This window comes from Mercenaria mercenaria, chromosome 3 (genome assembly GCF_021730395.1).
Source record: "Mercenaria mercenaria strain notata chromosome 3, MADL_Memer_1, whole genome shotgun sequence".
NCBI classification, from domain to species: Eukaryota; Metazoa; Mollusca; class Bivalvia; order Venerida; family Veneridae; genus Mercenaria; species Mercenaria mercenaria.
In genome coordinates this window covers 82,172,579-82,195,301 of record NC_069363.1, presented here as the reverse complement: position 1 = coordinate 82,195,301, position 22,723 = coordinate 82,172,579, and the positions used below count along the sequence as shown (strand labels likewise).

General features: G+C 35.2%; 1 protein-coding gene across 1 annotated transcript in view; it reads left to right on the top strand.

Moving 5' to 3' along the window:
- LOC123524259 (zinc finger SWIM domain-containing protein 6-like) overlaps positions 1–22,723 on the top strand; it is a 63,654-nt gene that overhangs the window by 30,450 nt on the left and 10,481 nt on the right. Inside the window, exons 5-6 of the mRNA XM_053539070.1 lie at positions 10,250–10,398; positions 22,241–22,391. Coding sequence (XP_053395045.1) covers positions 10,250–10,398; positions 22,241–22,391 — 300 coding nt within the window. The remainder of the gene's footprint in view (positions 1–10,249; positions 10,399–22,240; positions 22,392–22,723) is intronic.

The following is a 22,723-nucleotide window of genomic DNA, read 5'->3' as shown; positions in this document are numbered from 1 at the left end:
AAATCCTTAGTTTGCATACAGTTTGCGACTTACACAATGGCTTACAGGATAGGTTGTCTGGACAATAATAGGTGTGCGGTAACAACACTACCTTTGTTGGCAGGTTACGATGGGGACGGAATTCAGAAAAGTATTTCTTGCTGTTGTGTTATTGTTGTACCTTTGTCAAACTTGACAATGCAAGAGAACACTGGCATTAATACGTTGTTACATAGACATAAAACTTTTTATTTTTGTCCGAGATTTATAGCTTCTTACTGAGATATAAATCTAAGTTGACTGCTTTTCAAAATTCTCAAGCTTTCTAAACAAGATTTTAACCAAGATAAAGACCAGTTAAAGCAACCTTTTTGTCCCCTTCCAAACCCTAATGTACCCGATTACTTAAGATTGACATGAGATTTTTGAAAACTGCTGCACAATGGTTTTGTTTTATTAGAACGATGAAAACTTTTCATCATACTGATGTAACATTAGTTGAGCCGTGCCATGGGAAAACCAACATAGTAGCTTTGCGACCAGCATGTATCCAGACCAGATCCATGCTGTTCGCTTTCAAAGCCTATTGCAATAAGAGAAACCATTAGCGAACAGCATGGGTCCTGACCAGTCTGCGCGGATGCGCAGGCTGGTCTGGATCCATGCTGGTCGCAAAGCCACTATGTTGGTTTTCCCATGGCGCGGCTCAAATTGTTGTTTTCCTTTGCAAATGACTGACAACTTCCCCACATTTAACACAAATGGAGATCCACATAGGTAGAACAAAGTTAGGGTGGACATGTGCCAGGACTAGTGCTCAAACTTGCAGCATCCAGATTGGCTGTGTTATTGGGCTAGCATATTAACCTGTATTTTAAAAAAAGAGAACCATATTCAACCCGGAATCAGAATAAACAGCCCTGTTATTCGTCAGAGAGGCTCTAGTCTAGACAGTAGACTTTTTGCTAGAAAAACAAGAAGTTGTTACATGAACTTTTCTGGTTTGTGTTAAACTCATTAGAAAATGAAAATGATTGATAATTCGGCAAATAGTTAGCTTAATTTTTTGTTAACCAGAATAATTTATTTTGGCGAGACAAGAAGTTTTTGGCAAATCGAAATAAAGATACTTGTGGCTTCTCTGGCTTGTTATGCAAAACCGCTATTTACAGTGAGTATTGAAAGATAATATTTTGTAAATATGTATGTTTTTGTAAAAGTCATAAATATTGAGAAAAAAAAAACACCTTGAAATTGAATAAATTAATGTAGAATCCTTTAAATTTGTGGTCATATAATTTGTTGTTTCGGCTTAAATGGTTATTTGCAGTGAAAAATTTATGGATTAATAAAATTATATAAATTTTAAAGATAAGAATGAATTGTACTGTTCATTGTTTGTGGGGGTTTGAATTTCATAGATTGACACATCCGAGAAAACTTACGTCCCCGTGATGAATACTAAATGATTTCGCAATAAAAATAAAAAGATTTTTGACAAGAGTTGATGTGGTGATAATTTTTGTCAAACCTCAGTCATGTTCTAAATATAGGATGACAAGCGTTAGTCAAATTAATGCTTGCGTAAAAAACATTTTTTTTACTACAGGTGATATATACTTTTTCAGACACGTTGAATGACCGCTCCTGTTTTATGTTCAGATGAAACACTAGTGTTTGACATTTATAATAAAATGAACTTAGCCTTTGTCCAGCAGGTTCATGCATGTATACAGTCCACGAAAAACCTCAAATGATTTACATGATTTATACATAGAACAAAAACAAAAATCAAAAAAAGAAATGATACAGTTGATAGAAAAACTTATGTTTTAAATGTATTGTTTAGTTGAAACAATGTGTCTGATTGAGGCTGTACAAAATATAGAAACTTCTTAGAAAGAAACAAAACTTGTCTTCTCATTTCATATGCCTAAATTTATTAGTAATTTTAATTTTTCCTAGAATTTCATGCTTTGATTATTGGATACAGTTAAAATTTCAAATTGCAATAAATTCTGAAGAATGCTCACATTTTTGCATAATTTTCTGTGGAATTTCCATTGTTCCGAAGATTATTGAAGAGTATTCTGACACTGTAATTTTGATTTGTGTTCTTGCCGTGAGATGAATATGTATGATATTGGATCAGATTTGCTGTAGTTGGCTCTCATTGTATTTCCTGGTTTTTGCCGGCAATTTTATTGGCAGCGAGTAAATCATGCTTTCTATAATGGCAAGTTACGGCCTTGCCGGAATCAAGGAAAAGTCATGTTTGATACAGAAATGGAGATCAATGACTGAAAATTACTGGGAATTATCACAGAAGTTGCTGATTATTTCAGAAACTGTGTGATTATATTTCATGCTGGCATGCTTTTATGACTGTAGTACTGAATACACTGTGACAAAGCATTATTCCAGATTATACAGTTTGTAGATTTTTAGATTTCAGAAGACATATTGCCTGTTTTCTGCATGTACAGGGTGAACTTTCAGAATCCAGTATTCATATTTTTTTTTCTATGGTCGGTTGTCCCAAGACTCTGAATGAAGGAAAATTGATTGATAAAGACATAAACTTGACTGGAGATTTTTTTGTCAAAATATTGAATTAAAGATAATGTTTATTTCATTTCAGTTGTTATTTCTTATTCCAGTGCATTCATTTCGACTGATGAAATTCATTAAGTTTTTAGAACAAAGGCATGTTGGCTTTTTAGTGATAAATGTATATGTCTGGAACACTAGCCCCGGAGCCTGGATGTAATCCCCATTGTTCTCGGAGAGCTTAGTAATATAAAGGCGGGCTTAAAACATAGAAGCGGATTCTGTTTTGATAAGAATTGTTGATGGTATCTTGCACATTGCCAGGAAACTGTACGAGGATTAAACCCATTCTCCATCCAGATCTTTGTTCAATAAGTTAATACATCAGTGTACTGGTTAATATGAGGTAATAATCGAGTTAGAACAAATTGGATAGAATTATTGATGAGTTTTTGCCATTGATTCGCAAGTTCCATATGGGTAATAGAACAATATTTCAGTCCTTAACTGGTTTGTCAGAATTAGGTTTAGCATATTGGGTATATTTTTCAGGCCTGTCTTATTATTTTCCATGAGACCTGATAGATTCATTTGAAACTTTGCAGAAAAGTTGGCATTGATGTATGGTAAAGTTTCATGTTGATCTGTGAGAGATTCTAGCAATATTCAGGATTGAAATAATCATCTTTGATGAAGACCTAAATTAAAATTTAAATGGTCAAAACACAGGGTTGAATAAATTATAATAACATCTTCCCTTGTTAGATTCTAGTCTGTACTTGCATCTATAATATTCAAAAATAAAAAGTGTGAAAAGATAAAAATTTAACCTTTAGCCTGCTGGCGGCATGTGATTCTGTCTTTGCGACCAGTGCAGACCAAGATCAGCCTGCACATCCATGCAGTCTGATCATGGTCTGCACTGTTCGCTATTCATGCAGTCAGTATATTTTCAGTGAACATACCTTCAAATAATAAATGGTACAGCCAAAATTGAGTGATGGACTGGTCCATTTTAGAAATTTAGCAGGCGAAAGGTTAATATACTGTGATTTTGGCCAAAATTCCCTGGGTACGAATTACATTTAAAGAAAAATTAATGTCAGTAAGAAATTTGTTTGTTCGCTGGGTTTTGAATTCTGAATGATCTCAAAACAGAATGTTAAAGTCTGCAGAAATAATTAACTCTCCGATGAATTATAAAGGTTATATATAGTATAGGAATTTCCTAATGATATAACTGTATCACTTAATTAAGTAATTAGAAGATATGTAATGCCTAACTGTATCACTTAATTAAGTAATTAAAAGATATGTAATGCTTTACAGTAATCGAAAATGTCAGGGTTTTTTAAAAAAAAAAATCTCTTTCTGCAAACAAATGCACAAAACAGAACTGCTAACTGTCTGTAGCAGTATCGTTAGACAGTACTTCAAACAGACAGTGTACTGTATAAGATAGAGTGCATACTGTCTTCTGCAATCTTGACAGACAGTACCGCATACTGTTTTTTCCAGTCTTGACATACAGTATACTGAATACATGTCCACTGCAATTGCAGCTGATAGCATTGCATACTGTCTATTGCAATCTCGACAGTGTACTGCATACTGTCTATTGCAATCTCGACTGTCTATTGCAATCTCGACAGTGTACTGCATACTGTCTATTGCAATCTTGACAGTGTACTGCATACTGTCTTTTGCAATCTCGACTGTGTACTGCATACTGTCTATTGCAATCTCGACAGTGTACTGCATACTGTCTATTGCAATCTCGACAGTGTACTGCATACTGTCTTTTGCAGTCTCGACTGTGTACTGCATACTGTCTTTTGCAGTCTCGACTGTGTACTGCATACTGTCTATTGCAATCTCGACAGTGTACTGCATACTGTCTATTGCAATCTGGACATTGTACTGCATACTGTCTTTTGCAATCTCGACATTGTACTGCATACTGTCTATTGCTATCTCGACAGTGTACTGCATACTGTCTATTGCAATCTCGACAGTGTACTGCATACTGTCTTTTGCAATCTCGACTGTGTACTGCATACTGTCTATTGTAATCTCGACAGTGTACTGCATACTGTCTATTGCAATCTCGACAGTGTACTGCATACTGTCTTTTGCTATCTCGACTGTGTACTTCATACTGTCTATTGCAATCTTGACAGTGTACTGCATATTGTCTATTGCAATCTCGACAGTGTACTGCATACTGTCTATTGCAATCTCGACAGTGTACTGCATACTGTCTTTTGCAATCTCGACTGTGTACTGCATACTGTCTTTTGCAATCTCTTGAAATCTTGACAGTGTACTGCATACTGTCTTTTGAAATCTTGACAGTGTACTGCATACTGTCTACTGCCAGTCTGTACAGACAGATTACTGCATATCATATTAGTCTGTTGCAATTCTCAAAAGAGTTCATAAATAAAAAAAAAAAAGAAGAAACAGGTACATTGATTTTTATTCTTAAAAAGTCACTGGTCTTTTTAGCCCACCATCATCAGATGGTGGGCTATTCAAATCACTCTGCATCTGTGGTCCGTCGTCCGTCCGTCCGTCATTCCGTCCGTCCTTCCGTTAACAATTTCTCGTTATCGCATCTCCTCAGAAACTACCAGGGGGATTTTGACCAAACTTTGTCAGAATGATGTATTGGTACCCTAGTTGTGTCCCTCTGAAAATCAGACTGGTTCAACAATTTTTTAGTAAGTTATGGCCCTTTGTTTATTTCTATAATTTACATAGATTTATATAGGGAAAAACTTTGAAAATCTTCTTGCCCAAAACCACAGAGCCTAGGACTTTGATATTTGGTATGAAGCATCATCTAGTGTTCCTCTACGAAGATGATTAAAATTATTTTCCTGGGGTCTAATATTGCCCCGCCCCGGGGGTCACATGGTTTATATAGACTTATATAGGGAAAAACTTTGAAAAACCTCTTGTCCAAAACCACAGGGCCTAGGGCTTTGATATTTTGTATGTGACATCATCTAGTGTTCTTCTACTAAGATTGTTCAAACTATCGCCCTAGGGTCAAATATGGCCCCGCCCCGGGGGTCACATGGTTTACATAGACTTATATAGGGAGAAACTTTGAAAATCTTCTTGTCCAAACCACAAAGCCTAGGGCTTTGATATTTGTAATGTAGCATCGTCTAGTTGTTCTCTACCAAGTTTATTAAAATTATCCCTCTAGGGTCAAATATGGCCCTGGGGGTCACATGGTTCATATAGACTTATATAGGGAAAAGCTTTTAAAAACTTCTTGTCAATAACCTACAACATTCAAATTTGGACCACATGTATGGTTTTGAGTGGCAAGATTAACCTTGATATGAGTTGACCTTGGTTTTGACCTAATGACCTACTTTCACATTTCTGTAGCTACAGCCTTCAAATTTGGACCACATGCATAGTTTTGTGCACTGAAATAAACTTTGACCTTGACATTGACCTAGTGACCTACTTTCACATTTTTGAAGGTACAGGCTTCAAATTTGGACCACATGCATAATTTCGTGTTCCGAAATGAAATTTGACCTTGATTTTGACCCAGTGACCTACTTTCACGTTTCTCAAACTACAGCCTTCAAATTTGGAAAACATGCATGGTTTTATGTACCGAAACAAACTTTGACCTTTACATTGACCTAGTGACCTACTTTCACATTTTTAAAGGTACAGGGTTCAAATTTGGACCACATGCATAATTCAGTATTCCGAAATAAAATTTGACCTTGATTTTGACCTAGTGACCTATTTTCACATTTCTCAAGCTACAGCCTTCAAATTTTGACCACATGCATGGTTTTGTGTACCGAAACAAACTTTGACCTTTACATTGACCTAGTGACCTACTTTCACATTTTTGAAGGTACAGGCTTCAAATTTGGACCACATGCATAGATTTGTGTTCTGAAGTGAAATTTGACCTTGATTTTGACCTAGTGACCTACTTTCACATTTCTCAAGCTACAGCCTTCAAATTTGGACCACTTGCATAGTTTTGTGTACCGAAATAAACTTTGACCTTAAGATTGACCTAGTGACCTACTTCCAAATTTCTCAAACTACAGTCTTCAAACTTGATGCACATGCATAGTTTTGTGTACAAAGAACTTTGTCCTTGAAACTGATCTAGTGACCTACTTTCACATTTCTCAAGCTACAGCTTTCGAATTTAGACCACATGCACAGTGTTATGTACGGAAAGGAAATTTGACCTTGAGCTAGTCAATAAGTCTTGAAATTTGGAACACACAAAAATGGCACATTGGTGGGCGCCAAGATCACTCTGTGATCTCTTGTATTATGAAGATTGTGTATTAAATTGCCCAACTTTTCAGTGTATTCCTTATATGTCATACAAGCTATGAAACATCTTAGAGAAGTTATTAAGTACTGTTCATTACATATTTATTTGTCTCTGTGTGTTTTGTCCTTGGTGACTTGGTGAAACAAAGAAAATTTCTCCTTCAAGTGGTTTCTACTTTGTTCTTTTGTTCACCGTTTTCCTTTTTCTTTATCTCAGTTTTCTGAATTGGGAGCACATAAATATTTCTCCTATAGGACATACTGTTAGTTATGAAATGTTAAGATTTTAGTTCTGTTAATGTTGTAGCAGACGTCAAGACAGCTTCTCCATTTTGCCTGCAGTAGTTGTGGACTTTCTCAACATGAGGCTGACATTTTATTGGCGGGAAATTGTTTTTGTCCAAAAGAACTATTTTAAAGACATGACCCCCGCTCCCACCCCTACCCTCACTCCCTTCTCTGCTTCATAGCTATTATTTAACAGCGTCTATAAATGATTTTGGTTCAAAGTTTAATCACAGTAGGCATTTCTGTTGTTGTTTTTTTGTTGTTTCTGTTGAAAAAAAAATTCCAAAAATAATGTGAGTCAAAAGGTTTATTTCTGGAAATTTAATCTTGATTATAAGACCGTCTCCCAACATTCATTCTGTAACCAAAGTTTAAATTCTAGTGAGAAGTTGTTTGAGGCAGTTCTGTAATACCTCACCTCACCGCAGAAAGTCTGTGCCTCAGGCTGAGGCCAGGAAAAGTGGTTAACTGCTGCAGTTACAGACTTCTCATGCCGAGATGACAAATCATCGTGTCAGCAGTTTCTTTTGTCAGTGTTTGAAAGTGTGTTACTGTTACGATGCACTAAAATTAGGATTCGCATGATTTCATTCTGAGAAACATGATTGTCATGATTTATCATGAAAAAGGAAAAAAACAGCACATCCATTTATGTTTTGTTATTAATCACGGAAATATGAATTGCAAATATTCCCCTTTAAGTTACAAGTTGTCAGAATATGGTAATAAATTAGGATAAAAAAGTTTGGTGGTAGGATTTAGTTAGCATTAATGAGCCAGGTGAATACTGACGTTTGCTTACATAACTATGCCATGACGTATTTTATCTGTCAGAAATCCGAAACAAGTTTATAATGTTGAATGTTTTTATTGTAACTTTTAGAAACGGCATTATGACATTCTTTAACCTTCAGCCTGCTGGCGGCAAGTGATTCTGCCTTTGCGACCAGTGCAGACCAAGATCAGCCTGCACATCCGTGCAGTCTGATTATGGTCTGCACTGTTCGCTGTTCAGTCAGTAAATTTTCAGTGAAAACCCCTTCGAATAATAAATGGTATTGCCCATATTGAATGATGGACCAGTCCATTTTAGAAATTTAGCAGGCTAAAGGTTAATGAAGAAGACTGCTCAAAATTTAGTACATTGAATTTAATTTAAGATATTATATAATAATTTTGGATCAGTTAAGTTTATGTACAATGTAGAATTTGATTAAAACCCTCATTTTTGCAGAACTTAAGATGGGGCCATATGCTTCAGATTTTGTTTGGGAAAGTCACAGTTTAGATGGCATTTTCACAAAAAGAAAATTTTCTACGTCTTGGATTTTGATGAAATTTTTTAAGTTGTGAATCAGCATATTATCTTTTATATGATCAAATAAAATATATATGTCCTTGTGCTAATTTAAAATTTTGCGATATTTGCCAAAAATTTAAAGGATCCACAAATTCTAAGCAGATTTCAAATGATTTCATGTGTCAAAATTTTCGTAAATATTTTTGTTATCTGTAGAAAGTAAGTAATGTTACCATTTCTACAAATGGGACCACATTTATATGCACGATGATTTTACTTAAATTTATGTTACCCAGATAAATGACACTACACCATGACTTCTGTTTAATAAGACATGCAGAACTGCGCTACCTCAAATTTTAAGGAAAACTTATAAAATTTGTCTTTTCAGAATAATCTGTATTTTAGGATTGTCTGAGATGATTATAAGTTATTAATAGGATATTTTGTCACCTTAGGGGCAGCAAGTCATTAACGGCTTCTATAAGTCATTACAGTTAATTGTGTTCCCCACTTTTCAAAGAGGGAGTGTTATTGTTTTGCACATTGCTGGACAGTCTGTCTGTTGGATGGTAGACCATTTGGTTTCCTATTGATTGGTTTTATAATGGTCAGTGTTCATGGGATGACTACCTGTGGTTAGTAGATGACTGGTACTGTTCTTTGAGTGAGTAGGTCAAGGGTTGAGGTTACAATTTCCTGGGAGCTAAAAAATATTTGAGCCGCGCCATGAGAAAACCAACAGTGAGTTTGCGACCAGCATGGATCCAGACCAGCCTGCGCATCCGCGCAGTCTGATCAGGATCCATGCTGTTCGCTTTCAAAGCCTATTGCAATTAGAGAAACTGTTAGCGAACAGCATGGATTCTGACCAGACTGCGCGGATGCGCAGGCTGGTCTGGATCCATGCTGGTCGCAAACACACTATGATCATTTCTACTCTATGACTAAAAAATGCTTTGGCGTATATTCTTCAAACTTCATAGGTTGATGGTCTATTTCTCGTATTGTGTTAGGAGCCATTTTGTCAAAAGTAAAGGTGGCAGTGGCATCATGAACAACTATTGTTACTTCTTGTGCTTTGTGGATGTTTTGTTTCTAATTATTAATTGTTTCCTCCTTTGTGTCAGTGCAGTTAATTACTGAAAATACCCTTTTCAGTAAGAGAATACCAGGAGTGGCAAGTGAAATCTAAACAATGGAAAACGACTAAACTTTCTCTTTATTTCCTGTATTTACAAAGATTTCTTTTTGCTTGACGTGTAAAACCACACTAAACATAATGGTGTCAGTGTTTATATTTGAGAAAGTGAACAGTCTGTGGTATTATAGCAGCTTTTCAGTCATAGAGTTCAATAAGAAAAAGTTCTCTTAACATCTTTGTACTTGGTCGTGAGTTTTCACTCTAATATATTAAGGTACTTATGAGCATAATTTTATGTCCTGTGTATTTGGCTTACAGATTATATTTTGGCTTGTGCTTTAAATAATGGCCATAGGGGCTCCCGAGATCTCCCTCCCCCATGAAAAGTTGGAAAGTCACCATTTTCCTTATGATTGTGTGACATACGCAACAAATACAAACTCTATTATAATTGTTCTGTGCATATATAGCCATGCATTGAATTGTGTTCAATTCAGTTCAAAGCAACACAGACACTGAGAATGGCATGTAAGTATATGAAGAGACCTATTAGATCTTTCTGTTCATTCTACAGCCTGTTGAAATGATATGGAGAGCAAAGTCACCATGTGTCTTGTAGGTACCATAATTGTTCTAACTATTGTATATTTCAGGTGCTCCAGATCCTACCGCAGGTGCGTCCGTCGATGATGACAACAGTTGGCATCTTGACGAGGATCAAGTCCGGGAGCAAGTCCGATCCTACCTCTCTCAGGGAAACTACCTCAGCTCCGCTAATCACCTCAACTCTATGTTTGCAAAGGTAAGGCATTGTTTCTAAATGTTCTATACTGGTAGCAAAGGTATTACATTTTTGCAGATCACTTCATCTCCATTGTTTGTGTGAAAACCCGCCAGCTTAGCTCAGTTGGGAGAACCCAGATCTACGAATCATGGGGTCGTGAGTTCGATCCCCGGGCAAGGAGCATGTTCTCCATGAAATCTGAAATCATTCTTCCTCCTCCACTGCTGACTCATGTGGGGAAGTTGGCAGTTACTTGTGGAGAACAGGTTTGTACTGGTACAGAATCTAGAAATGCTGGTTACTTAAGTATCCCTGGTTAAAGAACTGAAATTCTGTTGGAAAACAGTGATAAATTGAAAACAAACAGACGAATTATATGTTTGAAACTATAACCATCACCTCTGTTACATATAACCGCAACTTCCACTTTGAATGAATTTTTTAAAGTTTTTTTTCTCTCATGGATTTGATGCCTTTAAATGGTTAAGTCGTTGAGGTAACAGACTTTGAATCAGAAGTTCCTCTCTTCGGGTTTGAGCCCTGATAGGGTCAACGTGCGAGGGTGCTGAGTATACTAGAGGCCATGCTAGAAAAAATGGCTGAAAGAGCAACATGGGTTTTTCTCCGCCATTGAAGCTGGAACAGCACCATATGACTTAAAATTGTGTCAGCACCACTTAAAAGCGTACAGAAGAATACAGCCCTGGGAGTTCTGCTTTAATTTTTAATCGTGTACTGAGTGATATAGCATGATGCTTTGTGAAGAGCCTTTTTTGAGACCAAAGATTCTTAGCTAGTTATTTTCCTTAAGTTTGGACTTTCAGTTCAAAGATATTACGTACTGCAGTTTTTGGTGAGATAACTGAGAATAAACAATTCCACTTCCTGTCATATTAGCTCAAAATAAACCAAAAAGGAAAATCTCTTGTATTATTAATTTCTGGTTATTTCTGTTCTTTGTAGAATTTGTGAGAAGGCATTAAAAATAGTGAGTGTAAATATTCCCGTATCAATATAGGATTAACCAAGGAATGCAATTGCGTCTTCTTAATGCCTAAAACAGCTTTTATCATAGGCTTAAAATGATCATTGCCTTTCCTATTTTAGTATTGTCGAAAGACAAAAAGCAATTCATTTCTTCTCCCAAACAAAGTCCATTGCAAACACTAGACGTAGCCAAGAGTCAATAAAATTGTGAACACACTGACAGAAAAATGCCGATATTTTTGAGCGAACTGACTGACTGTACTAAAGCCAACCGAAAGCAAATTGACACTCGCTACAAAAGTAAATAGCCTTCTATTCAAATGAGATACAGAAAGAGGAAAAGAAAATGAAGTTGGCCAACATGTGAGAAGATGATCAAGTGGCAGAGAAACTTGAGCAGTGCTTTGAAAATGTCTCCTTAATACTTTAAGATTAATAAAAATGAAGGATGTTCGGGAAAATCTTAGGTTACCCTAGAACTGTGGTACTTGAGAGGTGTTTGTGGATAATGCTAGTTAACAGAAAAAGATTTATGTTTTAATATAGAAGTTCAGGTAGATACACTGTGTACTTTAAATCAATAAAAAAAAAGTACCAGCGAAAAAATAACATTTATTAATATTTTAGGCAAAAAAAAGCTGACATTTGCAGTTAGTTAAAGGGAATTCCTATAGTTTTTTATGCGCATCGTTCTGCACAGCCGACACTTTCTATGGAAAACTGAACTGAAGTCAACATTTGTTGAAACATGTTACAGACAACCTTAAATATGAGGAATCTTGAATGAAATGACATTTTTGATAAGTTTTATCAGTAATCAAATGTTGATACTGGTTTATGTTGTATTGACAAGTATCATGCCTGACAGGTATCTTGCTATTTTTGTGGTTGTGTTTTCACATCACATTTTAGTACAAAGACAGTGTTGTTCATATAATGTAAGATAATTGACTTAGTACTGATAAGACAATATCACCTTTCAGATTATTTAGTATTCAATTATAGAAAGAATTAAGAATTTTTTAAACTTTTTTTAACTTTTAGCAGACATACATGTAATTAATTTGGCCAGGTTTGCGCCATTTCCGTCCAAACAGGCGATGTATTCTAGCGGTCTTAACATAAAATTTAGCCTGGTGACCCATGTATTTTTAGCCATTTTCATGCTCACAATACAATTATCTATACACAAGAAAAACAGGAAAAATTCTATGAAAGAATATAAAAAAAATAAAAAAATATTCTTCACTGTGGGTATTTTTCATTGAAAAAAGTTCACAAAAGTAAATATGAAACAATTTTTTTTTTCATTTGTACCAATTACTGTAAGGACAGAGTTTACAAATATGACTATGATATCAAATAAGTATATAATAAAATCTGTAAAAAGAAAAAAAAAACGTATTGTGCTGTCTTGATGTATATTTTGGTTGGTATTTATAAAAAAGCAGAAAATGTTGAAAAATCGCTGGCAGTTTCAGCAACAGTGGGTGTTTTCAAAACAATTTTTCACAAAAAACAAGCCTGGTGACCTATTGTTTTTATTTGTTCATTGTTTTCAGCACAAATTTTCCTATCATATATGTGAATTAAAAAAAATTCTGTGAAAGGAAAAAAACTATATTCTCTTTAAATAGTGGTTAAAACGGGGCATGTCCTATGGACAGCCAGTTATAAAAGAAACCGATTTTGCTACAAATATGAAAACAGAACTTTAAAAAAAACCTACGAGGTATTGTTAAATTTTTTGTTTAGGTCCACCTTTTCTGAAAAACTATAAATAACAGCTTTGAAACTTTGCACACTTGTTTGTCATCATTAAGGGACTATGTAGGCCAAGAACCATAACCCTGATTTGTATTTTGATAAAATTATGGCCCTTTTTGTACTTAGAAAATTTGAGTAACTTGGTTAAAATGTTTGTTTATGTCCACCTTTTCTCAAAAACTATAAGAACTACAGCTTTGAAACCTTGTACACATGCATATCATCAGTAGGGGACTATGTAGGCCAAGAACCTGCATTTTTTCAGAATTATGGCCCTTTTTATACTTAGAAAATTTGAACTATAACTCTTCTTACATATTGTCAAGCACTTGCAGACTAGCGATGGCACCCGCAGGCAATGCTCTTGTTTATTCTGTGATTACCCTCCCATATCTTGTCAATATGAGAACTTTTAGAATTTTAAGATGATCTAGGCTTAGTTTAAGTATCAACAGAATCCTGTGGTGTCTTCAAGTTACCATGCAGGCAAGTGCATTGTACTTGAAACCAACGCCATTTCATCTTGCTTTTGCAGCACTAGTACTTATTTGTATTTCTGTGGTTTTGAAGTTATGAACACATAGCCCTGGGATCAAGTTTTAAAATGCTTAATCTTTTTGATATTTTTGAACAGGCAAAATCCTCATTTAAGACTTGGAATTCTTGTGTTCAGAGCCATAATTGAGTCGGCTAAAGGCTGAAAGCCTTTTGACGAGTCCTTGCTATCCAACGATTCTCTAAATGGACCAAATAACACAGTGAAGGGATGTAGTTCCATTAGATTTCTCAAACTTCAAACAGTTCACTGCATGAATCAAGTTAAATTGTGTCAATTCCCTTTGCTATGACCAATATACGATGTAATCTGTCATATTTATGATTTGTAATTGTGCAATTCTCGAATGTAACTCATTAAGCATAAATGTACATTTGAAGAATTGCGCAGGCTTACAAAGCTTGGGTAACATCCAGCGAAAGACAAAAAATAGTTCCAGCAGGGCTCCAGATAAGATGCGTATTAGCGTAAATTGCGTATAGAAATAATGCAAATACGCATGTCTAATAATTTCTAAGCGTATAAAAACGTATATAAAATTACAGAAACGCACACAATGCTTTTTTAAAAACAAAATCTGAATCGTCTGGATGCGTTAGGTAACATAGCCGATCAGCCTTAATTCTCCCACATTGAACGTAAACACGCATCGTATGATTTCTATAAACTTTGTGTGGGTTGAATTCTGCAGTCAGTAAACGGATAAATTATCAGAAGAAGAAGCTCTTACTGGTTTGTTTAGTTACTACTGATATTAAAAATGATTTTAATTCTTATTTTTCGAGAAATAAACAAATCGGCGAAACATTAAATTGTATTTTCTTGTAGTTTTTGAAATCGAAAGTAGATCGTCTATGTTTGGCGAAACGAAACAACTTTTTTATGAAAAGACTTAAATAAGAGGTAATTTAACCGTAAACTTCAATGTCAGATACTGCCAATTGCTGCTAAATGTCTTCGTATCATCACAATTTGTAAAATATATTGTTCAAACTGGAGAAAAGTGTAATCGTATTCGGATATAATATTTTGGGTAAATATCGAGCTGTGTTATGAAATTGTAAGAAAAAAACTGAAAACAAACTGAAACTGGTAGACTATACTGTCAGTACATCAATCATTAGCCGACTCAGGCCATTCAGGCCTTTGATTTTTATCATTGTCTTGTGCCAAAATTGTTTGCGCTAAAACCAGTGGAGATATGAACTTTTTTATGAAATATGAAAAAAAAAACCTTTAGGACTGACTTGCTATGTTTTGTTGAGATATAAGTCCTACTTTCATTCATAGTGTACATCTGAAAACAAATGACATTTATGCATTAAACTGACTAACAGATCAATAAAATGTAACAGAGTACATAGCACTGAGAGGCTTAGTATCTAAAGGAAGAGCCAAAAGTGGTCACTTGACATAAATGGTCTCTTATAATATATTAAAAATAGTTCTTTAACAATACAGAGAAACTGAAAAAAACTGAGCTGTGCCATGAGAAAACCAACATAGTGGGTTTGCGACCAGCATGGATCCAGACCAGCCTGCGCATCTGCGCAGTCTGGTCAGGATCCATGCTGTTCGCTTTTAAAGCCTATTGAAATTGGAGAAATTGTTAGCGAACAGCATGGATCCTGACGAGACTGTGCGGATGCACAGGCTGGTCTGGATCCATGCTGGTCGCAAACCCACTATGTTGGTTTTCTCATGGCGCGGCTCAAATGGTCTCTTAATGCAAGTGGTTAGTCTTAACCTTTAGTCTGCTGGCAGCTTTATAACCAGTGCAGACCACTGACGTGCAGGCTGATCATGGTCTGTACAGTTTGCTATTCAGTCAGTAAATTTTCATTGAATACCCCATTGAATAATAAGTGGTACTACTCATTTTAAATGATAGACCAGTCCATTTTAGAAATTTAGCAGGATAAAGGTTAATGGACATGCTCATAATCCTTAATGATTCATACTGATTAGTTTGACAGTGATGTGCTGTTGTGAAGACAGTACTGAAATAGAATTTTCTTAAGTTGTTTGATTTTTTATGCCTTCGGCATCTACTGATGCAGGAGGCATATAGTGATTGCCCTGTCCTTCCGTTCGTACGAGGTTAACCAAATGGGACCATTTCGTCTAGCATCAATACCCCTTACTAGAATGACTTTATACTAATGCAGATGTAACCTGTGACCATTCCTCATCTTCAGACATCACCTGACCTCAGTTAGACCTTGAACTTGACCTCGTTTTGGACTTAGGTTGCTTTGTATCAACAAGGATGCAGCCGGGGGCATCAAGCGTTTATTGAACACAGCTCTTTGTTTTTGCTGGAACTTGAGGCGATAATGTTCACTTGTCTGATGGAGAACATTTTGTAAGTTTTTAGGATACACCTATGATTCATTTTGAGAAGTTGTCAGTTACTTGTGGAGAATAGGCTAGTACTGTTAAGAAAAATTGAAATGCTTGTAGCTAAACCACTTAAAATGTTGTAGCGAACTGAGACGTTTTTATAATTTAAGCTTAGGTACATCAACTTTAGAGGAAGAAAATGAATAATGTGTCTCCGTTAAAAAGAAAAAGTTCTTATTGAATTACATTTCTGTTTCCACCAGCTGATTTGTGCTATTCGTCTAGCACCTAGACGACTCTTAATCACTGGCAGTAGCATAATCGCATACAATCTCATCTGTAGTTGTCTCGAAGCTGTTGTCTTAAATCAAGAAAGGAAAATGCGTCTTAGCGCCCAAAAGGCACCGGCAAATATGGTGATAGGCGATTGATTTCTTCATTAAAATGTAACAACAGAATGTGGAAGGTACTTCAGAATTCCGATCTTGCTCCTGGGGTCTTTATGGCATGTCTATTGATCTAGGCTTATCTGGAGAAAAATATCTGCCCATTGTTTTCCATGGTAACCAGTTTGATAAAAAAATGATTACTGTCAGACGGCCTAGTCTTGGCCGATATAAAGCCTACTGGCTCAAACTTGAGTTGATGTATTCTGTTAAGGGAAATAATGGGTTTTTAGAACTTATTTATTGATGGCAAAGTTGGTTATTGATGAATAATAAACAGACGGTAGTGCTTGGGGATGTTTTAAGTTACACAGAAATCCATTTTATGCAATGCAAAAAGTGAAGAACAAGACTAGATGCTATAAGGGAGAAATGCTTTAAAGGAAATAAAAATATTATGTTTGAATTGCAAAGATAAAATCATTATCAATCCTATAAAGAAATAAGAGTCGTTTATGTAAAAAGAGAAAGGATGATTCTTTTTACCCCTGAAGTTTTTACAATTTTATTTCCTTGCTGATCTATTTCACATTGTTCTCATGCAAAAAAAGATGTCACATTCAAGGGCTTTTAATAACAGATAAGCTTCAGTGAAAGAGGATGATTCCTTAACGTCTTTGATGAAGTGACCAAGGGTTTTGACCATTATGTCAGATGTTGTGGAGAATTTTTGGAGGAGCACAGCCTAGTTCTAATGAAAACAAATAAATCTAGAAGCTTCAAGATGTAACAGAGATATAATCGAATAAAAGTTTCTTTTGTCCCTTTGTACTATTGATTCCTATTATTTGTATTGAAAAAAAAAAAAAAAAAACTAGTAAAAATGATGAGCCAATACTTACTTAACATTATGTACTATAATTTGAAGATTTTGTAAGATTTCTGAACCATAAATCCATCCTACCCTTTTAGGAATAAAAGAAATAGAGTTTTATCAATATTTGCTTGCATTTAAAGAAATTACAGAAAAATTTCATCGGGAAGCATTGCAACCGTTGTTTTCTCAGAACCTGAGATGGCCTGCACTGATAGTTTCTCTATTGATTTTGACATGTAATTCTGGGCAATTACTGTTCTTGAGTAGCCATATTGATCAGCACTTCATTCTGTATTGTGTGATTATTACATCTGCGTGATAATTACAGGCACACCGATTAGTTGTCTCGCAGTAAATAGCAAAAAAAAACAACAACAATTAAAACAAATTCTGAAATTTGCATCTTGTTACTGATAATTCCCAAAACAGCAATATTCTTGTATCAGTTGAATTAATTTTCACTGGTATTTTTTTTTTTTATCTGATTATAAAGTTCGTAGGATATGAATGTTCTGAAATATCAGCCGCGTCATGAGAAAACCAACATAGTGCGTTTGAGACCAGCATGTATCCGGACCAGTCTGCACATCCGTGCAGTCTGGCCAGGATCCATGCTGTTCGCTGTCAAAGCCTATTGCAATTAGAGAAACCGTTAGCGAACAGCATGGATCCTGACCAGACTGCACGGATGCGCAGGCTGGTCCGGATCCATGCTGGTCGCAAAGCCACTATGTTGATTTTCTCATGGCACGGCTCAAATATCACTTTTTTAGACCTGCTGTTGTTTGATCATATAGTTATATTCCATAGAATAATTAAGAGAAGTGAATGTGAATTTTTGACATTTAGCATAGCTGAAAGTTCCCAGCCAACACCCTTTCCTACATGCAGAAATATAAACTTTCTCAGTTTTCTCATTATACCAAATACAAACTAAAAAGATTTTTATTTCCTTTGGTTTACTATGACTGAATGTAGATTTTACAAAAAATGGAAGAAAAAGATATGGTGCCAGACAAGTGCTTTTGTTCTGTGTAGTCACAGACCTGTTTCTGTTAACAATTTGACTGTGAATTTCAGATCAAGTTGTACAAAATCAAGACAAGTTTCTGCAGAAAATTCCCTATAATTGATTCTTCTTGACAAGTCTTGTAAATTTCATGTTTGTGAATCCACAGGGACACATGATTTCTGTCAACTCCGTTAAAGTTACACATTTCAATCACTAATCTAGAAATATTATTTCTATCAGCTTCAGTACCAAATTACAGCTTCAAGATGTAATGGAGATGTAACGGAGATGTAATCGAAGAAAAGTTTCTTTTGTCCTGGAAACATGTCTTGCAGATGTTGAAGTTCTTCTTTCCGGGATTATGTTTCATAGTCGATATTGATTGTGGACAGAAAGGCTATTTTTACTGTTAGTCTCGTTAGATTTTATGTTATTGAAGGGAAAAGAGGAGTTTGAATAGCTTTCGCTCCACTTATAAGGGTTCATTTATGTTCGGAGAAAAATTAGCATTAATTAGCCGTATTGAAGAGGAACGTCCTGTCAATGTAATACATTGTTCCATATGGATTTTTTCAACACAGGGATATAAGAATGAGGGTCATTATGATTAGCATTAAATGTTCTTGTGCAGTATGCTGTTTCTGAATACCAAGATATTAAGGTTGGAAATCCCAGATTTTTAGGTTGGTCTCGCATTTCAAGTATTTGATTTGCTGTATCAGGGAGCACAGTCTCGGGACTGACTTATGGTAGAATTGCATCCTGGGAAATGTTTGTAAACTCAGTTTTATAAACTTGATGTCTAATAAGATATTGTAAAATGGCCTTTTGTTCAATGTTTTTTATTCAAGACTTAATTTCAATTGATTTAATCATCACACAGTCGTGCAGTATATTAAGTAAGGTATGAACCACTTTTTAGCTGAAAATACTAAAATGGACCTTGGTGTTTGGGATAAGTTAATAAATTTTTTTCTGATGCTGAGGTTACACAACAAATTGTGTACAGAAAGATGATCTAGCAATAGATACCTGTATTAACAACTGAAGTCCAATGCTAATTATTCAGCCTAAAATAAAGTAAAATGATTCCCACCAAAGTATTAAGTATCACGAAATTTTATCATACTATATCCTGTAGGATGAGGCCCCTATCCTTTTATTTACCTTTCCTTCATTCTGTGCCTGATACAGTTTCGCTCCCTTGTAATCGGCACGTCAACATGTAATTGAACGCATTAGGTTCTGCAAAATAACAAAAAAGGTGTTTATATGATCAAGATAAAGCATTGATTATTTGCCTGAATGGATGTTTGAACCATTATTTCAGCTAACTTTATATGGCATATCAAAATGTTTCTGTCTCAAAGGAGAAGTAGCCAATGCACTCAGATCGCCGGCTGATAATTTCTGTATGACTTGCGTTTTCAGTGAATTTCAAAGTAACGTAATATTTGAGGTTTTGTTATAATATTAGTAAGGTAAGTGAAACGGAAACGAAACTAAAGTTTCAATAGCCGTGGAAAACAGATCTGTAGTAAAATCCGGAGATTGTTCACTACATATTTTTGCAGTTTCTTGATGCAGTATTTCCTTTCTAAGAAATACAAAAAATTTCTAGATATCTTGATTAGTTACGGTAAACAAACAAAGGCATTGATTGACTGTGCTTGATTTATTATAAACATTGTTTTGTAAGAAAGTTTGTTCATTGTTTTGTTAGAATTTTTGATTAGGTGAGGTGAAGCATTCTTGATGGGAAACAGACCAGATTGTGTTAAATGAAAACAGGCATGACAAATTGTCAGATATTGTGTTTTGCAGTTCTCTGAAGTGAAGCCCTGTTTTAGCTATGAAGGTTATTAAATTCTGGCATAAAGGCTGTAATTCTGGTAATTTTGTTGCTTCCCCACAACATATTATCGAACTTCCTTCCATGTGCAACTTTCAGAAGAGGGGTAATATTTTATGCCATGGTGATATTCACATTGAGAGGAAGTAACAAAAACTCTGTTTCTCACTTGCCTGAATGTTTCTCACTTGCCTTTCCTGTTACTTTTTATAGTGAGGCAACTTTTTTCAGTAAAACTCTGGCTGTTATGTCATAAAGAAATTGATGTGAATAAATTGTGACCACAAAAGCATGAACCAATCCCTCTACAGCCTAAGCTGGTTTACACATTTCATTTCTGACTAGTGGCCTTTCACAGCACATGTTTAGGGCTAGCTTGATTTTGTCTTCACTGTCAGCGCTGAAATCTGATCAAACTTTCAATGGCTAGAGCCCATTTGTCAATGAGTGTTTTTCTTGATTTAATCTGCATTTAATTTGCTAAAGATGTTTTTAAATATAATGTTAAATGTTCAAATTTCTTAAGGCATATTGGAGAAAGTCTGTCTTATATAACAATTACTAGATGACTCAATTGTTGTTCTGGAGAACAAACGTAACAGTTGTTGAGGTGTGTGTTTTTTACAATTGAATAATTTGAAATTGTTATAAATCAAAGTCCAATTGGTTGAGTCATCATCAAGATTTGATAGACGAGGTACAAAATCAGTGTTTTCGTACAAATGGAGCTTAGATCGCTAAAGAAAACCTTACGTTCCTTCATTGGGTACGACATAATGCATATACACAGATTTGTTAAGTGATTTAAATAGAATAAAGGAATCATTAATCTAGCTATTACTAAGCCTCTGTGAAAAATCTGAATGCATTTTAGTTTAAGTACGTGTAAAACGAGGTATGTTTGATTGTACCTCGGATGTAATGTCTCCCAAGATAAATATTTAATCGCAAATGTAATGTCGATACATAACAAATAATCTAATTGTAGGCTTGAAAATTAATGCCGATGAGTAAATAGGCTTTTGTGTTGATTTGTAATAGGCTTTGTGTTACACTGAGACGTGTAGATTGATTATTCGGAATAATGCATAGATAAGATAATATTTATGATGGTTTTGTTTTCGGTGTTAATTCTTGACTACTTTGAGTGGCAACTTTAAAGTGGCAGTGTGTAAAACTTGTTTTCAAAATATTCTGGAACAGGTCTGCAAGATATTATCCTGAATGCAATGCTAATACAGATCTTCACTCCCAACTATAAAATAAAAACTATGCGAATTGTACAGATTTTACAGCAGCATATCGGTTTTAGTATATGTAAAGCTGGAAATAAAAAATATTTTCTTTATGGTTTTCTATAAAAGCTGTTACTGTGCCTGCAGTAAAATGAAAGATTTTATTCTCCTCTCCTATATCTAAGTAGTTGAACATCTGCAACTAACTGCATTTTGATGATGGGTCTTTATTAACTGTTGATACAATCTCAAGGGGACAATATTCGAAGATTTTTTTCTATCCAGTTTTAAACTTTATAGTATCAGTCTTTAATAATAGCAAGTAAAAAGTGAAACAGAGGTGATTAAGGCAGTTCTATATATAGTATTTGTTTAAACATGTAAGCACTTGTGAAGTCTCTTAAATATGAAGACAGGTCTAATTAAAACTTCCTATATAAAATTGAGTTTAAGAAAAATTTATTCTCTGTTACACGTATTTAAAACAATCCATGAGAAGTTTTGGGTATTGAACAACCTATAGGGGACGTGTTAGTCAGATGTTAAAGCTTGCTGAGCACTGCTGTGGATTCGAAACCTCACTTCGGGGTGTAGAAGTCATTCATGTGACGAAGCCGTCAAGCTGGCAGATGGAACATCTATGGTTCATTCTACCTAGGTTACTGCTTGTGCCTTAAATAATTCCTGGAGGACCCCTGGGGTCTTCCTCCATCACAACAAATTTTTTTACATTTTTCAGGGAAACCATTCATTAAATGTAGTTAAAATAATTTAGTATATCTTGTGTATAGTCAGTGTGAAAATTGCTCTATCAATATAATATATTATATTACTTTTTATTTCAGGTACGAGAAATGTTGCAAGCAAAAGATTCCAATGGTGCTAGAATGTTGCGCCTCATCACCGAACAATTTCTGGCAGACCCGCGACTTGTTGTCTGGAGAACACAGGGGACTCAAATGAACGACAAGTGCAGACAACTCTGGGATGAACTTGGTAAAAAAATATTTGAATTACCCACCCTGGTCGGCATAAGATTTCAGCACAATGTATATGATCTCTGCAATGGTTTGATGGAAGACGGTGTGTCTAAAGTCATTTGATCTAAGTGTCAAAAGCTGTCAGTTGTTTTTTAAAAATAATCCATGTTATTTATATATAGAAACACTATTGTTTATTCAGTATTTACACGTATTTATTTATATATAGAAACACTTGCCTAGTCTCTTGAATATGAAAGCATGTCTCCATAAAACTTCCCGTAGTAGTAAAATTGACTCTCTTTTGTACATGTGACATACTGACTCTCTCTTTTTTAGCTCATCTGA